The sequence below is a fragment of the Lethenteron reissneri genome, chromosome 12 (assembly GCF_015708825.2).
Source record: "Lethenteron reissneri isolate LAM-NWPU_2019-01 chromosome 12, ASM1570882v1, whole genome shotgun sequence".
Classification (NCBI taxonomy): Eukaryota; Metazoa; Chordata; class Hyperoartia; order Petromyzontiformes; family Petromyzontidae; genus Lethenteron; species Lethenteron reissneri.
In genome coordinates, this window is record NC_083790.1 from 11564562 (window position 1) to 11591263 (window position 26702).

Genomic DNA, 26702 nt, shown 5'->3' on the forward strand with positions numbered 1-26702 from the left:
GCCGTTTCTCAGTTAAAACAAGTATAACCCGTAAAAACAAAGTTTTTCACTATAAATCCTTTATATGCGTGGCGGCTAGAGTCCTCTCGTCCTCTGGCTTGAGATGGCTGCCATCTATGGGTCAGATGATTGCATGGCACCATTAAGCAATTGGTAATTAAATATAATGTTTTTGTCCTAAAAAGTGTAACATTTTAGGAAAAATTTTTCACGAACATTAATTGTCACGCACAACGAGTCTGTGTGGAAAATGTCAGCTCGATTGGATCACGGGAAGTGGGTTAAAAAACGACCGAAAGATTTGCACGGTCCTAAGCAAGCAAGCGAACTTAATAAAGGATTTAAAAAGGCTGACGAGGTTGTGTTTTTTGCTCGAGACATTTCTTCACGAGGCAAACCGGTTTTTTTTACCGGGGAGGGGGTGTACCAAGAATGAATGTAAAAAAACAAAAAACACAATTTTAACAACCCTAGTTTTTATTAAGCCACTTTTGGGTGAGATGAATCTTGCTCACCCATTCAAGCCCCTTCAAAACAAACCCCAAATCGTCATAAAGACGTCAAAAACCCCACCAGATACCAACTTAAGCGATAAAAATGCACAACGGAAACAATCCAAAAGGTAACTACCGATTCTATAAGCGTGTATTTTAGAAGATCACAAGCAGTCCTCGTGTTTGTCACTGAGGGTTAAAAAAGTAGCGTTTTGCAGAGGCAGCCAAATAAAATAGCAGGATTTAAATGGAAAGCATTCACTCACTGCGTCAGTCAGCACAACAAAACACCATGCAAGTCACCAACATTAAAGATTTCCCATGAGCTTTCCACAACAAGCTCAATTCCACATCGCAACTTTTACTGAGATGTCACTGAACTGTGGCTTCGGTGGTGGCCATTCACTTAAGACGTGAAACCAGACCGTTTTTTCCATTCTCACAATAACACATTTGTAGTTGAAAACAATACACATCTAAACGAATTTTAAGGATGCATAAATCTAAAGCTATGGAAACACAAAACCACTTTTTGGGCTTGAAATGTAGATTGATGAGGGCAGGTTTCATCCACGGGGTAAAACCAAATAGGTTACACGCAACTTTTAAATTAGGAAATTTAAAACACATGTATGTTCTAGTGGATTATACCGAACCAATATATTTAAGTGTCAGATCGGCATGGACTCTTTATTTTGTATAATTTGAGTCCAAGGGAAACTCATTCACTCCTATGAAGACACCCCAAAACATTTAAATAATTTACAATACATGACAGAGACCGCATTGTTTTTTACTTGTACTGCGGGATGATAATTTTAAACAAACTCGATAGAAATAATGGTTCAAATCTGGAATGTCAAGTGGTCATGTCACTGAAAATGTAACACTTTGTTTAGCGAAAAATGTGTTTCTCCTAAAGCTGAATTTCAAGCCACAGACACAAAAAAGCAGCCATCTTATTCAATTTTTTTTTTATCAAGAAACTAATCATTTCATTTTACTTACTACTTAAATTAAGAAAACAAACCCCTACAGGAGTGAAAAATAACGCAGCCAGCAGCATGACCAATTTAAAATGTTGAAGTTCCTATAAAGCAACACATTTGCCATGCTGTGAACGGTGAAATGAAAAGACATTACATCACGGCAAAGGTGTCAACTTTATCAACAGAATAATTCAGCCCAGCCTTTAAACGACTCAACTAAACAGTCAAATGTTCAAAACCCAAGCTGCCTTGCTTGATCGGTCCATTTGCCTCAGAACAAAAGTCTACATTTGCAACAAGAAGCAGTCCTGCACGACCGACTGCTTTCGCAGCTTTGACACAAGCAGGCATAAGACTGGCTGTGTGAAGTCAAGTGGATCAGGTCCCTCATTTCCATCAACATCTCATATTCTACTGGATTCAAGGACAATATCCTCCTCATAACAGTGTCTGTTGTTGTAACCTCTGCAGTTCCAGGTATTTTATAGCCACGCAGCTGGGCAACAAACGGACAGAGGCAAGTGCAGCCCAATATTCTGAGGCATTTGACAGTTCACGATGGAGGAAACGCATGTCGCAAACCTGGCATAGACCACAACAAATCTTAATTACAGTAAGGGACAGCTGAAGGTGTGCATTTATCCACCATTAACTTATTACAGCCTATAGTAATGACAGAACATAATATAATGTATTCTGGCCAACCATAAAATAGAAACGACTATTCTACAAATTTGTCTGACTTTTTTTTAGTCCAACACTAAATTCACAAAAGGGCTGAAACTTATTATTTTTTTTAATATGCTATTTCCTAACATCAACAATGCAATTATACATCACCCAGTACATAATTATGGGATCAGCTCGCCGCCAATTATTAAGCGTGGCACCGCGTTTTCAAAAACCTTTCCCTCGTATGCAACGTTATTCCTCGGTTCCGCAGGCACCCAGATGTATAGGCTTGAGACAATAGGACCCTTGTTAAAAGCTTGCATATAGGTGAGGATCACTCAACATTGAGCTACGTGTGGACTGCAAGGGCCCTATGTACTCAATCGGATGGTATTTGTGCACCCAAAACAAGAGCTGGCGTGGGATGGTGAATCATCTCCACAGGTGGCTTTGAAGTAGCCGCAGGAATTCGACATTCCCCTGGAGATGGCAAGTCTATCCAGAGGACAACCTCGAAGAAGGCACTGTTCAATCCAGGTTAACTCAAGGGCTCCACCAAGCTTTCATTAATGACATTTTATAACTCCTTTAACAAAAGCTTTTTTCAGATCTAGAACATTGTTAACATCCGTGTCACAATGAAAATGAGTGGCTGAATGTACTCGGGGAAAGCAACTGCACCGGGAGATTCACGCCTTTTCAAAAGATGCACCGACGTTGCGGAAATGCATCTGCCATGGTGTTTACTATGTTGGGACATTGAAGCAAAATTAAGTTCCAACATTGATACCCATCATTGCAAAGAGGCCAAGAAAAGCGCATTGCACCGACAATCTTCCTACAAACAGTAGAGTCTTGTCAACATGAGGAAAGACTGCAGACGGATGGTACAGCTCAGCAACTCCTCAAAGACCTGCATGGTTAAGTCGTCCGATACATGTTTAACCATTTCAAAGTAATTTTTTTGTTATATTCTTCATTTATTGGGAAACTGGGCAGATAATTTCATTTCAGACCGGAATGTAAGATTTGAACTCAGGACGGTGCTCCTGACACCATCATCAACCACTTCTGCCATTTAACAATACGGAGGTCAATTTCAAATTTGAGATCTTACACCGATACAAAATGGCCCAATCTTGTGAATGATCTACAAGGTCTTTAATATCCACTTTACAGAAAACGGCACGCTTTGATCGGCTCCACAGACATTACTGGGCAGCAGCAGCAACAATCAAACTTACTGCCTTTGTAGAAACTGGCCCAGTGGACAGGACTATGCATTTATGTTACACAGCTAAGATATGAATAATATAGTATCTATGAGAATAAGAAAACATCGAATCAAACTTCAAAGTAGATATTACATATGGCTCAATTAATTAACTAAAAAGACCACTAAACCTCAGAACCTATCCGCACCAAACAGCAATAATTAAAGCCCACGGTCTCATTAAACCCGAGGGAAAAAAAAGTAATTCTAGAAGCTGTTTAGTGTTTGAGGAGTCTGGCAATAGCCTAGGAAGATTGCATGCGTTCGGCGAGCACAGTATTTTGCAGCAAAATTTGGAATGGAAAAACACATAGCAAACGAGTAAGAATAACACTAATCCTACTCATTACGGGACCTACGTGTTGGGATAATTCATATTTAAACTGTATTCTTACCCGGTGTATTCGGCATGAATGCAGCTACGTTCGCCCATTTTACAACCCCAGCACCATCGCACGCAGAGTGTCTTATAAGGGGGACCCTGGGGCCGCACACGCGACATTACACACCGCAGGACCCACCCCACACGCTCAATTGTTACAACAGTTATATGAATCATAATTTTAAAAAAAGCTCAACCAATTTGAGATATTCACTCGCACGTCTTTCCTTAGCGCCATGGTGTTACGCAGAATATCCGGGCTATTGGAGGGTTTGGCGATCACAGAGGGGGGGGGGGGGAATGGGTCCACGTGTATCCAGTGGTTGGGGGCACAATGGCTTACACGGATTCGCCACTGGGTGTCGTAATCCGCAAAGTGCATTTGAGGACTTTCCTTTCATTGGCGGCATTGGCTGCTCACTGCTGAACGGAGCTTGCGAGTACGATGTAAATTACGGCTGCTGTCCAGTGTATAGACTCCACAGGTCAAGGCAATAAAACCCGACTCCCCACTGGGGCAGTAATCGTCTCCATTCGTGGTGGCCCTTAGCCAGCGGAGGAGATTCCACATTCCCATGGTGGGAGTCTCCTCATGGGATGATCACGTGTAACTTCCCACAGATGGTATTCATTGGCCCTGGAAGGATGGCCGAGTTGATCCCGCACAGGAATTGAAACTCGTAACATTATATTTGCTACTCTAGTTCTTTGCTCACAGCAAGAACACTCTACGAAAAACAATGTTACCTTTCTTTACCCAGGAAAACGTCAATAGATGACAATATTCAGAAAGGATGTGCTTGGGATGTTTCGTGGGTTCCTTTGAGTTCTGTTTTTGTGTGTGGGCAGAAACTAGTGTATGGGGAAAAAAACCCCAATGCATACGAGGGGAGAACACTGAAATTTCACGCAGCTTATTAGAATCCTACTTGTGTATGACTTGTGTATGGCCTCCTACAAGTAGTTAACTGCTTTTCAGGTGGGTGTCACAATGGCTATACATCCTCGGGGAGTGAACACACATTCCGGGTCCGTTCTTTTGCTTATATGGCCCCAACCAAGTGGAATTCTCGACCTCGTCAAATAAGGGACTTTCTAAACATCCCAAGCTTAAAAAACTAATACACGTTACCTGTTCAGCCCGGCATCATGGATGAAAGCTAACACAGCATCTAAGTTACGGTTCAGATTAACCCGATTATTTTAATTGCGTGGTTTCCATACCTGTCAACCCCTTACCAGTGCCTACATTTTTACAGTCCAATTCAGACCTTATTGGTCACCCCGTGCCACTTATAAATCTCAACGTTCATCAAACAAAGTCCGACCACAAGGGAGAAACACAAGACGAAAAAATGTGTTTGTGCCCGTATTGAAACGGCTGTACACCGTATAGACCTGAAAACTCAATTTCCCTGTACAAGAATACGGGGGGGGGGGGGTGATGAGGGGGGGTAGAAACCATATGGGTTGACAGGTATGGATTTCCCAAGTTTTTTTCGGAGAATCATAAATTATACATCGCGCATTGGTTTAAGAAAGGCGCCTTTCAAAACAACACAGTGTTGATTGAGAGTTGATTACAGCGGTTCCAAAATCAAGGCGTTGGGCATGGATTGAGAAACACCACAAGGTGCAGCTTCATTGACGAAAATAATGTATTTCAGCATTAGTGCACAAAGACTAAAATTGCATATACACTGCAGGAAATCAAATCGTGTTACGAAATTACTGGTACATTTTTGTTATCTTCCAGTTTCTCCTTGAGCAGGTTAACATGGGGAGAAGGATCGATGTAGAATCCGAACGCTGTACACGATTCTGGTAAAGCGAAAAAAAAGGTAACCGATTCAGAGTTACCATTCAAGATATTTTTCCTGCAGAAACACGTGCACACGAATGTTCTGTGCCGTTCCCATTACCTCTGCGCCCACGGTTATTTCCGAGTTTTGGCGACAGCGCCCCACCACGTTGTCGCCCACACTTTGCCGAGGCGGCCGTTTATTAGTTTGGGACAGGGTGTGGTGGTGCCGACACCACGACACCTGTGTGCCAGGTGTCATTTAGCAAAGTTCCCCCCGCGTCGTGTTAGTCTCAATGTCACGCAGTCCTCACGTCGTGAAACTCCAGGTGTGTCTGTGTAGGTTGTCCCTAGATGTCATCCTATCTAGATGTCATTTTTTGTTTGTTATAGAAATCACTTATTAAAAATGTCAGTCCTTATTGATGTAAATTCATACAGACATTAATCGGTATACGTGTCAACTCATTCAGGCAAGATGTCACTGCAAAAAAATCATGCACTATAGAGGTCATTCCTAGTTGATGTAATTTCTTCTAGCAGTCAACTCTTGTATTTTTTTTTATTTTGTCTTTAAAGAAATCCAGCCAAGATACCAATCAATGAAGAATTCAACCAGCAAGTCATTCCCACACGAGTCATTGTTAAAATCACTCGGTGTAGATGTCTCTCCGCGTAGAAGTCATTCAATGTGAAAGTCATTTCATTGACACGTCAACTCTTGCACACATCGTTCAGCGTAGGAATAATCTTACGATATGTCAATCCTCGCCGATTCTAGGATAATCTTTCCGTGCAAGCTGTCGCTTGTAGCGGATGTCATTCATTCCGCCGTTAGTGCTGCTGCTGCTGCGAGGCCTGGGAGTCGTCAGGAGAACCGTCGGCGGTCGAGGAATCCCGTTGCCCCCCCCCGCCGGTGGGTGGTTGTCCACTGCGGCCGCCCAGCATCATGCCGTCCAGAAACATGCTGGGGATGTCGCGGCCAAAGTAGACCTTGGCGTTTGCGGAGATGGCCTGGTACCGCATGACCTCCAAATACTGGGGCGTCAGCTTCACCTACGCTCGCGCAACAGTGACAAATCAGTGACCATAAAAGCATTACCACCAATTCCCTTTATTTATCCATGAAAGCCTCACTGAAAAGGCCCCCACCCCCCCCCCCCCCCCCGAATTGGGATGTTTTGTCAGTCCCACTTTAAACACAGAAAGATGAACGTCAAAGCGTTTTGCCAAAAAAACGAGAATAGGCCAGGGCTCATTTATTTTGGTGGCCCTAAGCTAGTGGTGGGAATGTGAAAGTCATCAGGTGGGGCCTATTTCCCCACAAGGCAATTACTGTTGACAACATATTTCGTGAAAACCCCGGGGCCAGCCCTGAACACGCTGGCGGGACGATGTCACTCGGCTGGCCTGGGAACACCTGGGAATTCTGCAGGAACAGCTAGAGTCTGTGTTTGGTACTGTATAATCTAAACCCTCCGCTTGTCTAATGAACGTTGCAAAACAAAGTTTTTTCAATGCTCAGAAAGTGCTCTGAAAATGCCTCCCTCAACGCTAGAGTCCATCGCCAGGGAAAGGGAAGTCTGGACTGTTCTACTCAACATGCTGCCACCGCGACCCTCACCAGGACAAGCGGATTGAGAAATGAACGAACGAACATATTCCACAAAGTGATACTCCTGTAGAAAGTCGAAGGTATAAAGAAAGCGTCTCTCTACTGAAATAAGCAACAGGAGCAGCACTCCTCTGAAATGGGGAGCCCTAAACAAGTGGTGGAAATTCCACCTTTCTGTCTGTAGGACGGTAGATGTTGACTTCTCAGAAAGTAGTACTCATTTTATTGACACCCACGGACTGATGGGATGTTTTAATCCTTAACTGGGAATTAAACTAATTATAAACGCGAGTATCATGCGAAGCCACGATTCCCAGGGGCCCGACTGTACTCGTTATTACACTGTTATCACAGCCCTTTGTCACTTACCTTCTCCTTGGTTTAATCACCATCGTGTCACAGTCAAGGGAGTTGTTTAACCATCCTGAATTCACCACACTAATCAGTGCAGGTCGGCAATGAGAGGGCAAGACCCTGGAACCAGTTCAGACACCATTCACCACTACTGTTATCCATGGCCAGGCTTTGAACTCAGGTTACTGGGTTCAAAGGGAAATGCACTAATCATTGTGCCACTGGTCCTCCTGTTATTTGTTACCCAGCAAAAAAAAATAGCAAAAACGATCTCCCTGAAAATTCCACATTGTCAAGGTGGGAGGCCAGCCATTCCGCACGATGACTACTGTTGACGTTCAACAATGCAGTACTCATTTGATCAACATCAGGAGCGATGATAAAGCTGAGTAAACCCCACCCTGGGGTTTTAAATCACGACATTCCAATTGTGAGTCAAGCGAGAAAATCATGGCAGCCACCCAGCCAGATGATGCACAGAATGTGATGGCCCTTTATCCAACAGCGGATTGTGCAAGTAGGTGACAGTATTGACCACATAACAGAAATACGATTGGGATTTATTTTTTTTAAAGCAAGGCAATTGAGAACGCCATGAATGGGTAATAAGAGACTAGAGTTTGCACATGGGAGCGCTTGTCAAAATACGGAGCTTGTGCAGAGAGATTACAACATCGGTGACTTAACCACGAAACACCGGTTACTCTCACCAGGGCAAAAATTTGCCGAGTAAACTGGGTTCAAAAGCCCCGTGCGCATTGAGGTAGCCACGTGACTGACAAATAAACTAATAACTTCTAGATTTGAAGGCTTTCTTGACTTGCAAGGATTCATACTCTTTGGTTTTTTCGGTAAAGTCACGTAGGTAAAAAATAAAATTAAATAAATTAAAGCAACTAAATTAAATCACAACGTTTCGGAAGCAACACAAGCCTCCGTCTTCAGGTGATTTTGCTGTGGCGTGTTCCACCTGAAGACGGAGGCTTGTGTTGCTTCCGAAACGTCGTGATTTAATTTAGTTGTTTTCATTTATACTGGTAGGAACCTCCTGGTTACACCAGCCCACAGGGGATTATTGTGTTCGTCCGTCCGTCGTGCATCCAAAAATGGGAGGGGTGGGGCTGGGTGGCAGAGGGGAGGGAGGGGAGGGGCAGGGTGTGGAGGGTGTGGAGGGTGGGGAGGGGCTGGGTGGGGAGGGTGGGGCTGGGTTGTGTGGGGCTGGGTGGGGAGGGGCTGGTCACCCCGTGGTGCCCTTATAAAACCTACACACGCCGGCTTGTGCCCGCCCTCTCAGTCGGCCATATTTGCGGAATACACCACGCCGCCGTTGACCCTGGCCATTGACCGAGCAACCCAACGTTCCTACCATCTCCCTCCGCAGGAATGTGTTTTTATTTTATTTTTACCTACGTGACTTTACCGAAAAAACCCAAGAGTATAAACTCATAACGTTGTGCCTCTGTATCGTTTGTTGAACCACCACTGCCCAGATCCTGGGGTTTAAGTACAGGGGTGCCGAATCTAGGCCGAGTTAACCCAGGGTAGGTGGACACCAGATTCGGATACGAATTATCACTCGTGTTGTTCTCATGGAGGAATTCAGCGCGAGTCACTGTGTCCATACTGTAGCGTGTAAACCACTGCATCCTCTACTCCAAGCACACACTTCACCTTGTTAGCCTCTGCAGTCTTCAGCGACGTGTAGTACTCTGCGTCGGCCTTTGTCGTCTGCCGAGCAAGGAATGCCGTGTCTGAGCGACACGCACACACCACAAGAGTTCGATGAAACATGCGGCCCGACGCTTCCTTCTGCAATGCTTGTCACTTCTATCCATTCAAGGCGTTAGGATTTTGTAGTAAATCAACCAACGTGTTTTACAGCAAAGGATCGGCCATTAGCTCCCGATTATGATGGTAAATGTGAATGTCCATGTACAACCTAGCAAATTAAAATGCAAAAATGTAAATATATGATCATGGTGGGGTTGACTCAGCCCATCATCCCACAGTGGTCGATAAAGTGCCACATTGTGGGAAGTCAACTGTGGTTGTCCTCTGGACAGGCCCATCCTACTGCCAAAGGAATGTGTCATTTCAACCACGAGGCTCAGAGCTGTAAACAGGAGAGGAGCAACACCATAGGGTGCATCTAACCCCTCCGCTTGGCTAAACCCTCCGCTGAGCTAAACCCTCCGCTTGGCTAACCCTCCGCTTGTCTAATTAACGTTGCAAAAAAATGTTTTTCAATGCTCAGAAAGTGCTCTGAAAATGCCTCCCTCACAATTTGTAAGTTTACTGGGATGATTTCAGAGACGATTTCATGCGAATATCCGAAGTATTGTGGATAGTGTCACAGATAAGAGGTTCCAAATGAATTCATCACATCGGACGAGATTGAAGACTCGCGCACAACGGCCTTATTGCCTCGAGTTAATTTTGGGCCGATGCACGAACTGTCACAAGTTATATCCAAGGTGGTGCTCACTGGTGACGATATGACGGATGGTATATTCAATTTAACACGTAGGCTTTCGCGACCAATATTATTCATAATAAAGTTTTTTGGGTTAGATCGCGTTATTTATAAATGTATCGTAACCCTCCACCACCCGACACGGCCAATCAGCAAAAAAGTGTCACGTTGACAAAAGACAAATAGTTCACTACTTCTGGCGTATTGCCCGATGATGCTGGATGTAATTACCAGCGAAACGTCGTACTCAAAAACTGTAAATGTTGTGGATTCACTCTTCAACACACCGGTGGGCTAAAGTGGTGAACTATTTGTCTTTTGTCAACGTGAAACTTTTTTGCTGATTGGCAGTGTCGGGTGGTGGAGGGTTATGACACATTTATAAATAACGCGATCTAACCCAAAAACGTTTATTATGGATGGTATATTGTAACGGGCGCTGAAGCGCCGCTGGCCTGGTGCAGCTCTGTACGCGTCAATGTGCGTGCAACCGTGGGAGCACAACGTACCCTCCAGCTCGGACATCTTCTTCTCCGTCTCCTTCTCCTGCACCTTCTGCTCAAACTGGATCTTGGACACCTGCGCCACCTTCTCAGCCTCTGGACACATGTAGAGCGCAAAGACAGATGCATGAATATACATGGAAAGCACAGATTTTCCCCATTCATCTTCACGGTATGTTGGGGCAAGTCCCGCGAGCGAGTGCTTGTTAAGGCCACATGTATTTATTTGTACAGCAAAGCACACGAGAGGGTTGTGCTGTGGTCAGAACCTATGCCTTAGCCACCTCTCTTTTCGTCCTGGTACAGTGTGCCAACATCAGCACTGAGTGCTCAATTATGATGGAGAAGACATAAAAGGAGGCCCCGGTGAGGTTCAGGTGCCACTTCACACTGCTGTTATACCTGGCCAAGAGTCAAACCCGGGTCATCAGGGATCGTAGCGCAGTGCGCCAACCACTCCACTACTGCTCCCCACATTAAAGCGTGTACAAATAAATACACACAACTTTACAGAAATAAATTCAACCGGACACATTTATACGTAGAAAAAATATTAAGGTTCCCCATTTAGTCATAAAGACTGGTTGCGCAAGTGCAGTGAGTAAGGCCACAAAAGGAGTGATGTGGCCCGATGTGCCAACACCGGCAGTATGGGCTAGACATGTACAACGCAACGATACATCGATTTAGATTAAATAACATTCTTATCTTTCGATTTAAAGCTTTCGTGACCGCAGGGATTCATCTTCTTGGTTCTTTCGTTAAAGTCACATTACGTGACTTTACCGAAAGAACCAAGAAGATGAACATTCTTATCCTCATAATAATACACTCAGTCATGCGTGTGGGAAGTAACTAAGATGTATGCAAACTATGACAAGCAAATATATATGACAAGTGTAAAAAAACTAGACAGAATGAAAATACCAACAAGATGGTAAAGAAAGACAAAAAATAACTGATCATGGAATAGTTAAGACTCCGAATCGTGATAATTCCCCTCCACCCGTGTGGAGGTACCTGCCCACTATGGGCCCCCTCACCCATCGCTGTTGATCAGATTTCAAGTTTATTTTGTTCAACCAGAAGGGAACTCAAGAGAACAAGATGGATCTCAATTGCAAGTCACCTGGGTCACCAAAAGCAAACAACAAATTAAGATTCCAGCTATAAAGCAAATAGAAATTAGAGCAAAGACAACTGGCATCACGTGAGAAATCGCACATATTGCACAAACGTAAATCAACGTTAAGTAATAAGTTCCCTGTAGCGCAAATCGCCTCAGGCAGATTATGTCAGACTAATCCCAGTGCAATCACAATTAAGTTGCAGAATTGTATTACATTTTTTTTTATTTTACCAGGTTAAGGCCCACTGAGCTATACGGCTCTTTTTCAGAAGCGACATGGCCGCAAATGATAGCTCAACGAAGTGGCTTATCACGTGGAAATGTATTGTAGCCAAATACTCTTAAGGCATGTTTCTAAATATGGAGGGGAAAAACCGGAGGACCCGGAGAAAAATCCAAGCGACCACGGGTAGAACATGCAAACTCCAAATATACAGGCATCAGGTTTCGGAACGAACCCACGACCTCCTGCATACCGGGCGAGGGAGTTAACATTTGCCACTGCGGCACCCAACACTGATGCACAGTGTAAGTGGGAGACACGGGGCCGTGGCCCATACCCTACCGATGATGGCTTTCTTGCGTTCCGTCTCCGCCTCCTTCTCCACAACCTTCTGTCGCTGTGCCGCGATCATCAGCTTTGTCTTCTCACCCTCCCTGCCATGGGAACAGAGACGTGAGAACGCTTCGCCCAGTCAAGCGATTTAAAATGGGCGGCTTCCAGGCACTCGCACTCCACTCTGTCATATCCGTTCCACTATGCGCTCAGCAGAATCGCTAACGTCATCATCGTTTTAATAATTTCACCCGCCCCCACCCCGAACAACCAATAAAAGTTCATTCAACGTCAGTCTCATTCAATATTCCACCAAAACTGTGGCTCTTAATGTAAAAATACTTGTCTCTCTAAATCAGTGGTTCTTAACCTGGGGTGCAAGCATCCCCTGGAGGTACGAGATGCCGTGTCTGGGGGTGCAAGACATGTCAGATTTATTGAGAAGGTAAATCACGGGCACGTAAGTACAACTACATTGTTTCATCAAACCCGTGTATTTATTAATATTATAAATGTTTAACAATTGGGAACCAAAGAGGTGCAAGGCTGCAGTGATTTTTAAGAACCATTGCTCTAAACTAAGGAATTCCATTATTTATGTATTCTTTATAAAATCGTCTGCCACTCTACTCAGCAACATCACCTTCTATATATTCAGTTTTTATGAAGCACTATACAACCGAAATGTAGTCTCAAATCCAACTAGAAACTCTTGATGCAAAGATTCAGAATGCATCGACCTGTGCACATATACGAGGAGACCTCAAAAGAATCGTCACTGTCAAGTTTTAGTTTATGTTTCCATTACACATTCAACGAGGATAATTTTCATCTGGAATCCAAACATAATGATATTTTAAAAAAACTATCAGTAACAAATTTGAAACAATTCAAGTAAATGGTCGCGATAAAACACACACACACACAGACAAATGACCCCCCCCCAAACGGCTACACAGGGGAGAGGGCTCACTCACATGAGCTCATAGTTTCTTCGAATGGCTTCCGGGATCTTTGGTTTCGTGACGCGAACAGCCTGCGTGCAAAACACCCTCACTGTCGTCATCATCATCAACGCTGACATTAAGAGCACCATCATCGCAACCACTGACAACATAATTTTCAATCACCATCGCCATTGTTATCACAATGCTTGCAACGCATTGATTTGAGGTAGCATAAAGCGTGGGTACTATCGCATTCCTTTCGCAGTGGAGAGCTTTGAAAAACGCTCCCAGAATGAGGGCACTCTTGTACACACATGACATCAAACAAGGCACGTATGCAAGATGAACTTATTTTCACAACGGACGTAGCCAAACGTGCTAATCGGCGGTAACAGAGAGCCCATGGGATCATCGGAAATATTCATCACAATGCCTTGAAAGCCCCAAAATATTGCACAAGCTCAGCTGCGTTCGAGAGCCAGTAGATAAAGTGAAGCGTACAGTAAAAACTTGGATTGCGAGTAACTTGGTCTGCGAGTGTTTTGCAAGACGAGCAATTTTTTAAAATAAATACTAATTTGATAAACGAGCGAGGTCTTGCAATACGAGTAGTACGTGTATACGTTTTGTCTGCCGAGCGTCACGTGATCACAACTGATATACGAGTGCTTTGATATACGAGTGCTTTGGATTACAAACATGTTTCCGAAACCAATTATGCTCGCAATCCAAGATTTTACTGTATTCATTTGGAAATCCAGTGGTAAATCATTAGAACACATGACTCGTAACTGGAGAGTTGCAAGTTCAAATCCTGGTTCAGGGTAGGCTCAGCCCATCATCCCTCCAGGACTTACAAAACAAGGAGCATTTTACGAAGAGATCAAAAGCAATTGTACTACCAAAAAATGGTCTCTGCCTTAGAAAAATGTGCAATTTACGTCACTTATTTATGGTCACCAATGGAGCCAAGTGCTGCCTCTCACTCATTTGAGCAAGGCTTCAACTTAAAAAAGAAAACCATCAAAAATGTTTCACCATTGTCAGTACAAGTAAGCCCTCATAACATGTCCATGATTGTGGCTGAGGGTGCACTAAGATGAACATCCATCCCTTACAGCCTACGGAGTCTAAAGGAAGCGGTCCGAATTGGCACCTGTATGAAGAGGCCTGGAGCCATGGAGGTGAGGTCTTGCTGAAGGGCGATCTTGAGGTTCTCATCAATTTGATCTGCACTCGCCGAGATGAAGAGCAGACACACGAGCGTGCGAGTATGTTTGTGTGTGTATCGTTTGTGGAGCGGTAGTGCAGCGGTTAGCACGCTGCGCGATGAACCCGGGGTGCCGAGTTCAATTCCCGCTCACGGCCAACACCAGTGACGATTATCCGAACCAGTCTTTGGCCTTCCCTAGGTCGACTCAACCTCAAATTAATACTTGGGACGGTGTGTAAACATTGGCACTAGGGAGACGACAAAGGTAGCCAGAATTGGTGCTGGCCACCCACCATCCCCTCTTGTGCCGTGCTGACCTTCATAGGTGCTCGCCAACAGCACTTTGCCCAAAATAGTCTGTTAAAGCTATAAGGGGGTTATTGGTCTTTGTATTGTTTGGGCACCTATGTGTGTACACTGGAGCATTATCGTCAAACACTGCACTACGAACCCAGCAACCTTAGTTTGATTCCTGGCCACAGCTATCGTGGGGAGCGATATTTTAACCACGCCTGGTGTTAGAACATCAGCAATGGGGAGTCAAAAGCCACCAGATATAGTGTTGGAATTGGTCACCACCCCCTAAGTGTGCACCGCGCTGGCCTTAAAGAGATGCTCGCCAACGGCGGCAAGCCCAGGATTCTGTACGGATAAACGGCGGAGGTTCGATCTTCGTGTGTACGTGCGTGTACAGCGGTGCATGCACACCGGCTGGGAGTTCCCGCGTGCACTCACCAAACAGCTCGATGTAGACCTCCTGCAGGGAGTGGACGCTGCAGAACTGGTTGAGCTCGTGGTGCACCTTGTTGAAGATGAGCGTCTTGTCGTAGTCAGCGGTGTAGTTCTTCACAATGTCGTACACTGCGTGCCGCGCGCACACGTAAACAACACGACACGCACACAAACACGCACATGCTGAGTGACGTTCGTCTAGACTCCCCCCCCCCCCCCCCCCGACTTCACGCCAAAGCTACCACCTCAGACCTGTCTCTGCAGCTCCCCCCAGTATCACCAGGCATTCTCAATCCACTGCTATATTTAACCTAGCAGAGCGGTGCTGGAGTTGGAGCACTCGACTCATAATCCAACAACATTAGACCATCATACCTCCAAGGCAGTTAAAATGAGTACCTCTGTGTGGAAGCTCAAATAACGCTCGTCCGCTGTAGAGTGCATAAGTACATAGAGGGTAAAAAAAAAAAATTTCAAGTAAACGTTCCTCTCGTTGCTTAAGTACGCTTAGAGCGGTGCTCATTTCTCGCAGCGGTCCTGAGCCAGCGGTAAAATTCCTCATTGCTATGGCGGGTACCGAGTGCATCCAAAGAAAATTACTGTTGACTTCCCACAAAAATAATACATTTATATTGAGCCTGAAGAGATTGTGAGTTGACTTGAGCCTTGACTGGAATTTGAACTTGCAACCATCCGAGTCGAGCGCTGTGCCATAAAGATGCCTGTTCGGTAGCTGGCAATTCTCTATAGCGTATGCTGTCGTCTGATCTTGTCGAAAGCTTAGCAGGGTTGACCTTTGCTGTATTCCTTGAAAGGGTGAACACCATTCACAACAAGTCGTTATTGCCTGCAGGATTACGTTATGGGCAGCAGAGGGCAGTGCAGAAAAATAAATAGTTGTACTATACCTCCATGCTCCCCCATCACCAACCAGCACTAACCAGTGAGCCGACGTATGCTCAAATAACTACCCACGATTAGCACAGTATGGGAAAGTTCTCACCCAACAGTGGATTAACAACGAGATATATATTAACATGGAAATGTAGCCTTCAAAGGTGACCTACTACTCAATTAATAATATACACAATCGCCAAGCTGCATTGGCTTACAGTTGCCGACCAAATATATTATACAGGTAGGAACAACAGGTTCCACACTGCCCACCAGGGATTATTTGTCTGTTTGTTGTGCAATTTGTGTGTCATGCACGAATGCGCTGTCCAACCAAGTTCCTACCTGCCCACTCGGAAGGAACGTGTTAAGGTTGCACTCAATACACACAAAGTGCTTGCCACAAATGAACCACAATACCTTGCTGATCTCCTCAAAGAGCATAAACCATCATGCGAACTCTGGCTATATTCGCAGCGGATTTTGGCTAACCATTGAACAAAGACGGTCACCGCATCGCATGCTTTCAGATGCGCTTCCGAGGCCGTCTGGAACGCTCTTCCTTCCGATATTAGGAAGCCACTGGGAGCTATGCACTTTTAAATCATCTAGATTGAAAACTCATTCCTTTACAACGGATTCTTTTGTTTAGTTTGTTGTCCTTCCCCGCACCTCCGATTAGCACAGTTGGCTACGTACGGTGCGAAAGAAGTTTAACATATGTACATAAACATGTGTGTAAACACAGACAAATGTGCACACACACACACACAAGAACATGTGCACAAACACACACACACCACCTGCATCTGCCGCCAGGATGTTGACCACTTCTATCCGGTCGAAGTAGATCATCACTCCTCCACTGTAACACAAAAAGGCAAAATAAAACGCTCACAGCAGCCTGGTTAGACTGCAGTTAAGTAAACAATTCTAAATTATTTAGCAATGATAGGCACAAGCAAAGATCCCTCTATAGCACTGAACAGACTATTGGGGCAAGTGCTGTTAGCAAGCACCTATGAAGACCGGAACAGTACACGAGGAGGTAGGGTGGCCAGCACCACCCACGACTGCCTTTGTCTGTCCAGTGGTGATATTTATACACTGCATCAGATACTCATTTGGGGCTGAATCAACCTAGGGAAGGCCCAGGACCAGTTCAGATAATCGTCACTGGTGTTGGTCGTGAGCGGAAATTGAACCCAGGATGCCGGGTTGGTAGTGCAGCGTAGCGCTAACCGCTACACTACAGCTCCCCACAACATGCACACACTGACACACACACACAGCTATAAAGGTTCCCCTTCCAGCCTGGATAATCTATTGGCGAGAGAGCTGTTGGGGAACACTTCATAAAAGTACAAAAAAAATGCTGTACCAGATTTAAACTGGATTTTGGGAGTCGTTGCCTACGTTAGGGAGCTGTTCCCAACGTTTGGGAGCCGTTGCCAAGGTTTGGGAGGTCCATGCCTACGTTTGGGGAGAAGTTACCTACATTTGGGGAGAAGTTACCTACGTTTGGGGAGTCGTTGCTGGTGTGGCAACGATGACCAAAAACGACGTGGCCAGCACCGTGTCTGGCTGCTATTCTTTAACGTGGTGATTATCACGCCACGTACCGGGCCACTTATTTTCAATGTTAGAAATGCAGCTCACTAACACTATCCACTCTTGTCGCCCCTCTCTATACACAATATGGATGTATTAACAAGCAATGAATCTTGCACGTAATAATTGGTTATTTCAGATCCGCATAAGTTGTGCATGATCTGTTCATGGAAACCGTGATGCCACTGCAGATTCTACATGCACATCCTATTAGCACGGTTGGCTACGTACGGTGCGAAAGAAGTTCAACATACATACAGAAAGCCAAAGATTTAAGAGTCAAATGGTGACCCCCCCCCCCCCACCGAATCCTCACAATTAATTTCAACAAATTATGTAGGGGTGGTGAATCAGTGCATCCTTAGTGTACACGTCATTCCGCTGCTGGATGAGGGCCTCCTCACAATGAGGGTTATCTGACCATACTGTAACACGCTGGTCCACACAGGTTGGTAAAGTTGGAAAGCATAAAAGTACAGAACAATCCAAACTCAACCTTGCGTGGCTTCTGAGATCTCGCAAAATTGGGTGGATTGTGGGAGATTTGGTCAAAAACATTCATTTAAAGCACAATAAACACACACACATAGGTGAAGATCCATTAAGTCTCTAGTGCTATTAATGATCAAAGCACGCACGCATGTACACAGATACATGCAACAAAGATGTCTCCATTAACCAGGAAGGGTTGTAGAAAATTCCGTACATTTCCCATTTCGGCTGGCACAATGCAAGAGAGAGAGGTCAGATAGGATAGCACCCCACCATGCCTGGCTGCCCAAAATGTACAATTTCAAATAGAACTCTCCAATACGATAAATAATTATCACTCGCCTTGTTCCGCAAGGCACGTTCTTGACTTCATCCGTTTGGAGGGTGGTCTGTACAATACATAAACAGATCAGTTAAAACACATTATCAAGTTGAAGCTTCCATGACTTTGTACATAAAACAGGTTTCTCAACCGTCACTTAAATTTTGCCTAACATACCAGTGACAGTAAAACCAACCTGCTGCTATTTCTACCTAACCATTTGCATTAAGTAAAAATCATACACGAATTGATGATGTGGTTAGAGTGCTCAATTTAAAGTTACAAGGTCAAATCCCAGCCGGGCGTTTACTCAAGTCTACTTGGGGTTGATAAGAATTTAGTGACGTCAACATCGGTTGTGCTATGGATAAGCTGGCCCCTGCCATGAGCATGTGGAATGTCCATCACTGGCTGTCACCAGATGAGTGTTGCCCCAATGCTCATTTAAGGAGGGAGCCACTGCCTTTTTAACAAGTTGTTTTATCTATATTTGTCTGTATATATGGGGCTCACAGCGGTGATTCCATGATGTGGTATATTAACAATAATTACAGTTTAAAAATCTCAAGGTGCTCTCATGACAAGGTGGGGGGGTGGGGTTGGGTAAGTTGTAACACCTGCACGACGCGGTTAGACGTGATGAAGGGAAGCATGATGTGGTAGCCCGGTCCACTCGTTGCCTTGAGCAGTGCCCCACCCCTGGGAAACAACCACAGCACACGCGCACCCACACGGCCATGAGCGCAACTCTGACACAACCCCAGCAATGAACCAAAGTTAAGTACCCGCTGTTCGCTGTACACACACTAGGGGAATATGCTCTCATAATGCATGTATGGTGAACTTCTTTTGCACCGTACGTAGCCAACCGTACTAATCGGAGGTGTGGGGGAAGGACAACAAATTGGTGAGCAACCACTACGGGTGGCGTGGCACATGCTGGTAGTCCAGTGATAAGATTCTTGAATACACATGCGCAGAGCTCTGGGCGTTACCCTCGTATATGTGGGTTTTCTCTGGGTATTCCGGTTTCCTTCCACACGAACAAAGAAAAACTGTTTAAAATAATTGGTCAAAATTTTGAGTTGCCACGATATAAGTTTTCAAGATGGTACGTTATTCAGTTTCACGATAGGATGGCCTTCGCAATATCAGTTCCCCATTACTTTGTATTTCACATTTTTATAGTTTAGTTTTTCTGCTTTGCCGTACTTCCAGTAGAAATAACAATTACTCTAAAGGTATTCAACTGCAATTCGCGACGTTTTATACTTGTGATACCTTCACAATCTATCTCACTTGCAACGCACACCATCAGTAACACTAAAATGTATTAATTAAAATAACTATGAAAAGGATGCCGTTATAGAACTGCCATGTCATTACTCTGGAAAGCCTTTTACAAAGCACTAATGTAGTATATAATATTTATTTAAAACCTTAATGATTTACTTTGTTATTTTATTGTCAGAACATCAAATATCTATATAGAAATAAAATAAGCGATGAAAATCTCGAAACAAATATTTAGCTAAACTGAAGATATGATTATTGTGGTTCTTTCGGTAAAGTCACGTAGAAGGGAAATAGTAAAATAATAAAAATAAAACTATAAAAATTCTCACGACGTTTCGATTGCAACACAAGCAATCATCATCAGGTGTGAAAACAGCAAGAAATTTTTTTTTAAACCGCCACTTTTTTCTAAAAAATGTCTTGCTGTGGTTTTCACACCTGATGATGATTACTTGTGTTGCAATCGAAACGTCGTGAGAATTTTATAGTTTTTATTTTATTATTTCCCTTCTACATGACTTTACCGAAAAAAACAAGAATATGAATCCCTGCAGTCATGAAAGCTTTAAAACGAAATTTATTGTAGTTCTCTTACAGATTGTTCGGTTTGTCGGAACATCGCCATTGGCGGCAACCCTACTGCTTAATGCAGAACCCTTGCTAAGAGACTCTTAATGCTTCGTGAAGCTTGATTATTAAATACAGGACTATAAGAAATGAGCAAAAATAATTTTTTAAAACTGGCTATATTACCATATAATTAAAAAGCAGAGCGTTGTGGTGGGCGGCAGAGGAAAACATTGATGGTTCTGCAGTATTAATACATTCTAATGCTTTGGGTACAATGCATATTGCAACATGTCTGAGTCTTCTCTTTGATCAAAATCAAACAGCCTCAAGCCAGCGAATCATTCCAGCCCAGCAGGTATGGATGACCCATATAGGTAGGATAACAACACACTGGGTATTTCGTGAAATTTGATTTGTATCGTATTATATCGTGAAAAATTATATTGCAGCAACCCTAGTTAAGTAGGCAAGTGGAAAGATAGATACGGGTGTGGGTAGGTAGCTTTTATTAAAACCAGATGAGAGTACATTGAGACATCACATCTGTTTTGAAAGGAGACCTTGAAAGAGTTCAGTAACAAAATAGGCAAGAGGTTACAGGGCAGAGGAGGCACAAAATAAAAACATAAAAAAACTGGACTGTAAAAAGAATGGAATTTTTAGAACTATACAAATTACGTAAATTTTAACAAATATATTGGACAACTGCTTTAAATAAAAAAGTAATGGGATGGAAATATAGAATATAATATGATGTATAATATAAGGGCACTCTTGTTAAAGGTACTTAGTTTAAGTAAATGCAATTAAACTACACACTGTATTTATCAACTGGTTTGACAACCTCTGACAAAACAAACACGTGGTACGCGATGAATAATTTCTCCAATTCGTTCTTTCTTTGGTATAGACGCAGTTCTGTTCTTGTGTATGGCAGCAATATGTCTAAGCGCTAAATACCAATGTTGATGTCTGCTGGCCACGACAGGGCTTCAGGAGAGCGTTTGTGTAGTTTTGCTAACCCTCCATAGAAGGAGCGCAGACGACACAGTGGTGTACTGTGTGGTCTATAGTAGATGCAGTGAAGTTCCTGGACTGTATCCGTTCCATATCCCGCAATTACATTGGTGAGTTGACAGCGAGGGGCTTATTCAGATCATTCTCACCAACACCACAAGATGGTGCTGCTCTACCAAGTCATGCAAGCCAAAGCCACGCATTGCCTTGATCTCTAATTGTTTTTCTCAACTCCATTCCTCGCAGAAAACGCACAGCCCGCATTTTCTTAAATTACCGAGTCTCTTTCATGCATGTGCAAATTAAGCCACTGCACACTCAATCCTCCTGGTGACTAGCAATCACGCAACACAGTATATCGGTAACTAATCAGTCAATTTTATCCGTCAAGGTTGCTCTTTAATTATCGGTGAGCTGAAACAATAATTCACTGGTCAACAAAAAAAAATGTTTCTGGCCTGGACTTTTGCAGCTGTTTTAGACTAATTTCAGGGTGCTGATTCCAAATCTGATCTCAGATTTGCTCTATCACATCTCAATTTTTATGTTATCGGTATACCCCATTTTCATTGATTTTACCCTAAATTAACTCTGTCACTTATGATTGCAAGTTGTTGCGAGTCAGCGACTGCTTTAGTGTTAAAATATGGTGCTGTATTTTTAGGATAGTGTGTTTATAATATAATTTTATGTAGATATCCACATTTATTTAATATTTTTCTTCTGCAGTTTTTATTGAAAATGCAATATTTGATATCTCAAAAACCTGATGTGATAGACAAAAACTGATGCCAGATTTGGAATCAGCACCCCAAAATTACATTAAAAATCGTTGGAATACCCTATGCCAGAACAAGTATAACCCGTAAAAACAAAGTTTTTCACTATAAATCCTTTATATGCGTGGCGGCTAGAGTCCTCTCGTCCTCTGGCTTGAAATGGCTGCCACCTATGGGTCAGATGATTGCATTGCACCATTAAGCAATTGGTAATTAAATATAATATTTCTGTCCTAAAAAGTGTAAAATTTTGGGAAAACATTTTCACGAACATTGTCACGCACAACGAGTCTGTGTGGAAAATGTCAGCTCGATTGGATCACGGGAAGTGGGTTAAAAAACGACCGAAAGATTTGCACGGTCGTAAGCAAGCAAGCGAACTTAATATAAAGGATTTAAAAAGTGTGTTGACCAGTGTAATATTTGGCGCACTAACATTTGTACAGTGACAATTTAATTTGTTTAGCTATGTCGTTGCGGCGGAGGATCTTACCGGACCATTATGTGGCCAAACTCAAAACTTATGAATCGTAACATTGTCTGCCAAAACCTATGAGTTAACAATGGCAATGATGATGAGAATCATGAACTGCCGAGTGAAGCTCAATTTAGATTAAAACTCACGACCCCGTAACCACCAGCCGAGTTCTCGACATACTAAGCCAGTTTGTAAGACTTTCCGGGGAGGCAAACCTTTCCATACGATTACACGACTGTATGTACAAAGGGCTGTGGCCACGGGCAAGAACAGATTACCAGTTGCATGCTCATTAGAAGAGTGCCACCCAATCAGTGTTGGGGGTGCAATGCTAAAAGGTCAGAGACGATGGCGCCCCTTGGGACTCGTTTGACGAAGGGTTTCCGCCCCACGGGGATGCCCCGCTACTCCTTGGTGCTGCCTCGCAGTCCATATTGCTGGTGCTGGACCTCAGTTGCTTGGTCATGGGCTGTACTGCAGTGTTGTTCTCTCTCTGCTTTCGCCTATGTGTTCCCTGCCTTGCTGCCTCCCCTCCCTTCTACCCTAAACACTCGTTTTTGTCACTTGCAAAGCATCTTGAGATGCATTTACAAGATATGCAAATGTAAAGGAGTCCACCACGAACGAGGTACAACTGAGGTAGGGGGCTCTTTATTTGCGCCAGCCACACGACGTCACTCGCAGGAAGCAGAACCAAGGCCGTGTCCCCGAGTTCTCCGCAAGCCCACTTCTTTTGGCTCGTTTACCGCCCATCGAGAGTTCCAAACAGACCCCCTCCCCCTCTAATCAAACCCGCTTCAATTTCCCAAACAAGTCTCCAACCGACCCAGTATGACCGATATAAATTGCCTGGGTTTCTACCCATCAAATTCCTCGGTTGCGAAGGTCTCGCGCTCCCCCCAATCAGCTCGCACACGGCTTGCGATAGCCGGCCAATGCGGTACGAGCTGTACCGTTTATATAATTAATCAATGGGGTACGCCCTCTGTGACCCCACGAGCTGTACCGTTTATATAATTAATCAATGGGCTATACACGCCCTCGATGACTCTTCCATAAATGTAAATGTGTTGTTGTTACCTGTAGTAGACTGCCACGTGGCCCTCATCGATGCGGTGAATGGAGGAGATGAGCAGAGCAAACATCAGGGCGACACCTGCCACCACCACTGCTCCCACCGACATCTTCTGCACACGCACACACACAGAACTTCAACATACATACACACACGTATACAATCGACCCTTAGCCTCGACAGACAACAGGGGGCAAGTGCAGTTCGCAAGCGCTAAGGCTGCGGTGATGCCCGGAAGTATCGGCGGTAGTGGTCAGGGGGGCCAGTAGTTAATTGATTTCATTATAAACAAGAGAAGAGAGCGTGATCTTAACACACAGTGATTACTGCGAAATAAAACCTATAACGTTTAAAAGTGTCACTGAGGGGAGAGACACTGGAGCATGTAATGCGAGCCGTCGATTCGAACCCATATCATTTGCATGTTGAAACCAAGCCGCCCTGTACTCTACCCCTCGGCTACAGTGCCTCCACAGACGGTTGGCAACTTGTGTATCTTGATAGCAGCCGTTTCTCACTCCACGATATCATCTGAGGCCGAGTCAACACCAAGCGAGGCACAGACCAGGTGCGGATACCATTTGAAGCCGTCATGCATGGTCAGGAATCGAAGACGGGCCACTTAGCTGACAGTGTGGTCGGCTAATTCACGTCACCGCAATACCAAAACATACAAGGGTGTATGTGCGCGTGCACACACAGCGCGATTTCTTCGGTCACTTGCAGACAACTGCCCTTGTAAAGATGCATCTACACACTCCATTCATCACAACTTCATAAAAATAATACGTAGATGGAAACACTCAGGAAAACTAAATTCAAAGATCCCATCTAACAATTTGAGGTTCTTTGCGAAAGCTTTGTTGGCAAGCACCTATTACGATTCGCATGGAACGAAACATGCGTTGAGATTGTTTAGATTTTGGTGCTAGCAATGTCCAAATAATGGCCCACTTTGTTGAGCTATCATTTGTGGTGAGGTCGCTTCTGAAAAATAAGTGAATACCTCTTGGCTTTGCCTGGTGGGATGGAGATGGTTGAGCTGTATTTATGTGTTTGGGCAATTTGTTTACGTTTCTTATCCTTTGCACTCTTATCGTGTTTTTGTATTGTTTGTTGTCGCAACGTTCCTACCCACCCCGACTGGACATCTGTGGAAGAAAAGAGCTTAATACCTCATCGGATTCCTCCAGTATAAATAAATATTCGGGTTCTGATATTTTTATTATTCGGGATATGGGCGTCGCTGGTACTGTAATCCAGCATTTGTCGTCCATCCCGAGTTGCGCTGAGAAGGTGGTGGCAGTGGTGGTGGGCCTTCTTGGACTGCTGCAGCCCTTGGGATGAGGGTGGCTCCCACCCCACAACGCCGTATCTGCCAGGGACATCCCAGATTCTGACCCAGCAATGATGGAGCGGCGATAAATGCCCAAATTCCGGACTGTGCATGGCTTGGAGTGGAACAAGGAGGCGGTGGCATCATTGGCATCATCATCACGACTTGGCAGCTCCTCCACTTGTGGTTCTCAAAGGTGGAGATTGCAGGTTTGGGGGTAGGTGCTGCTGGAGTTGCCTAGGAGAGTTGCTGCAGGGCATCCTATAGATCAAATCAAGACGGATCCTATAGATTGTACATCAGAATTAAAATCTGAATATTTATCTATACTAGAGGAATCTGATGAGCTATAAAGCTCTTTTGCACAGATATCCAAGTAGGGGCAGGTCAGAACATTACAACAAACAATACAAAACAAGATCGGAGTGCAAAAAAAGATATATATAAATAAAACTCAACTACTTTTTATCTTACCAGGTAAAGCCCACTGAGCTATTAGCTTCCTTTTCAGAAGAAGCAGGTGATAGAGGGGGTGGACATTCACACGGTTTAGCGAGGTGTCTATCAAGTGGCCTGCTCTGTTCTGGATGGTGTCAAACATTCTTCGGTGTTTTTAAAGCTCTGCACCCATCCAGGCAAGTGCCGAGCAGTCCCATTACACTCCTGACTTGTGCCTTGCAGAGACGGCGGCAAGGCATTGGGAGAGACAAGAGGTGGGGCCAGTGTCTGCACATTGCCTGACGTCATCTCGTGCTGTTGACGAACGCACCCTCATTTCAGCTCGAGATGACCTTGCGGAGACCGAGACCACGTTCATCAAGGATCTGGTCAGACAAGCGTTGTGCGTGACGAGGTAGCTGAACTTGGGCTGCCAGGACGGTAGTGAAAGTGGACTGCTTAGGATGACACTACTCAAGGCTGGGCAAATCCATTGAGACGTCTTATTTACAGGACCCGCAAGCTGCCACGGGGGAAGCAGATTTCATTAAACCCTGGAACATTATTAATGAATCCCATACGTCTTCTGGTGACATTGCAAAAAAAAAGCTCAATGTAATAAAAGTGGACTGAAAACCCAGTCGCCTTGTAGATTCCTCCATCCCAAATTCAAGCAAATGGTTGGGGAAATATTGGTTTCATGAAACTAGACTTTCAAAATAATTTGTGCTGGACGCACGAACCACATAACGCTATGGTCCTACGCGTCCGCGTTGGTTGTCTGTCCGAGCTGCCTATCCCGCTATGTGCCACTCACCCGTCTCGGAAGTTGTGCTGGAAAAAATAATGTAAATAGAATTTAAATCAAATTTATAATATCTAGGAGACATGCGTGATACTCAACACTAGCAAGGCAGCCAAACACAAGCCCCCTAATCAAACCGACAATAAATGTGTTGTTGAATGCCCTTATCATAAAACTACCACCACCATATGGACAGATGTCCTTTATCTAAAACCAGTTGAGAGGCCACCGAGCCATGTCTCATTTGCAAGGAAGAATGGATAAAAATTTACGTTAAAATAACTTGCAAAATCTTAAATAAATATCAACACAAATTGAATTTGTTTTCACTTTAAATATTTTTTTTAAACCATAATCAACATAAACTGGTCCTTGCCAATCGAATGTAGAACTTCCAGCACTTTCTTGGAACCACAATTGGGTGTGAACGCTACCAAATGCTCTTATTAATGGAGA

General features: G+C 44.2%; 1 protein-coding gene across 2 annotated transcripts in view; it reads right to left on the bottom strand.

Moving 5' to 3' along the window:
* Positions 1-459: 459 nt before the first annotated feature.
* Positions 460-26702, bottom strand: part of LOC133341903 (erlin-2-B-like) — a 43989-nt gene continuing 17746 nt past the window's right edge. The window contains exons 2-12 of one of the 2 annotated variants that reach the window (XM_061550723.1): positions 23673-23779; positions 19070-19151; positions 18473-18519; positions 16831-16892; positions 15137-15262; positions 14345-14418; positions 13219-13277; positions 12251-12342; positions 10563-10652; positions 9252-9331; positions 460-6667 (exon numbers count right to left, since the gene is read on the bottom strand). In XM_061550723.1, the coding sequence (XP_061406707.1) occupies positions 6446-6667; positions 9252-9331; positions 10563-10652; positions 12251-12342; positions 13219-13277; positions 14345-14418; positions 15137-15262; positions 16831-16892; positions 18473-18519; positions 19070-19151; positions 23673-23776 (1038 nt within the window). In that variant the 5' untranslated portion in view covers positions 23777-23779 and the 3' untranslated portion in view covers positions 460-6445. Of the gene's footprint in view, positions 6668-9251; positions 9332-10562; positions 10653-12250; positions 12343-13218; positions 13278-14344; positions 14419-15136; positions 15263-16827; positions 16893-18472; positions 18520-19069; positions 19152-23672; positions 23780-26702 lie in introns of both variants that reach the window. The other variant, XM_061550722.1, reaches the window with a different exon arrangement.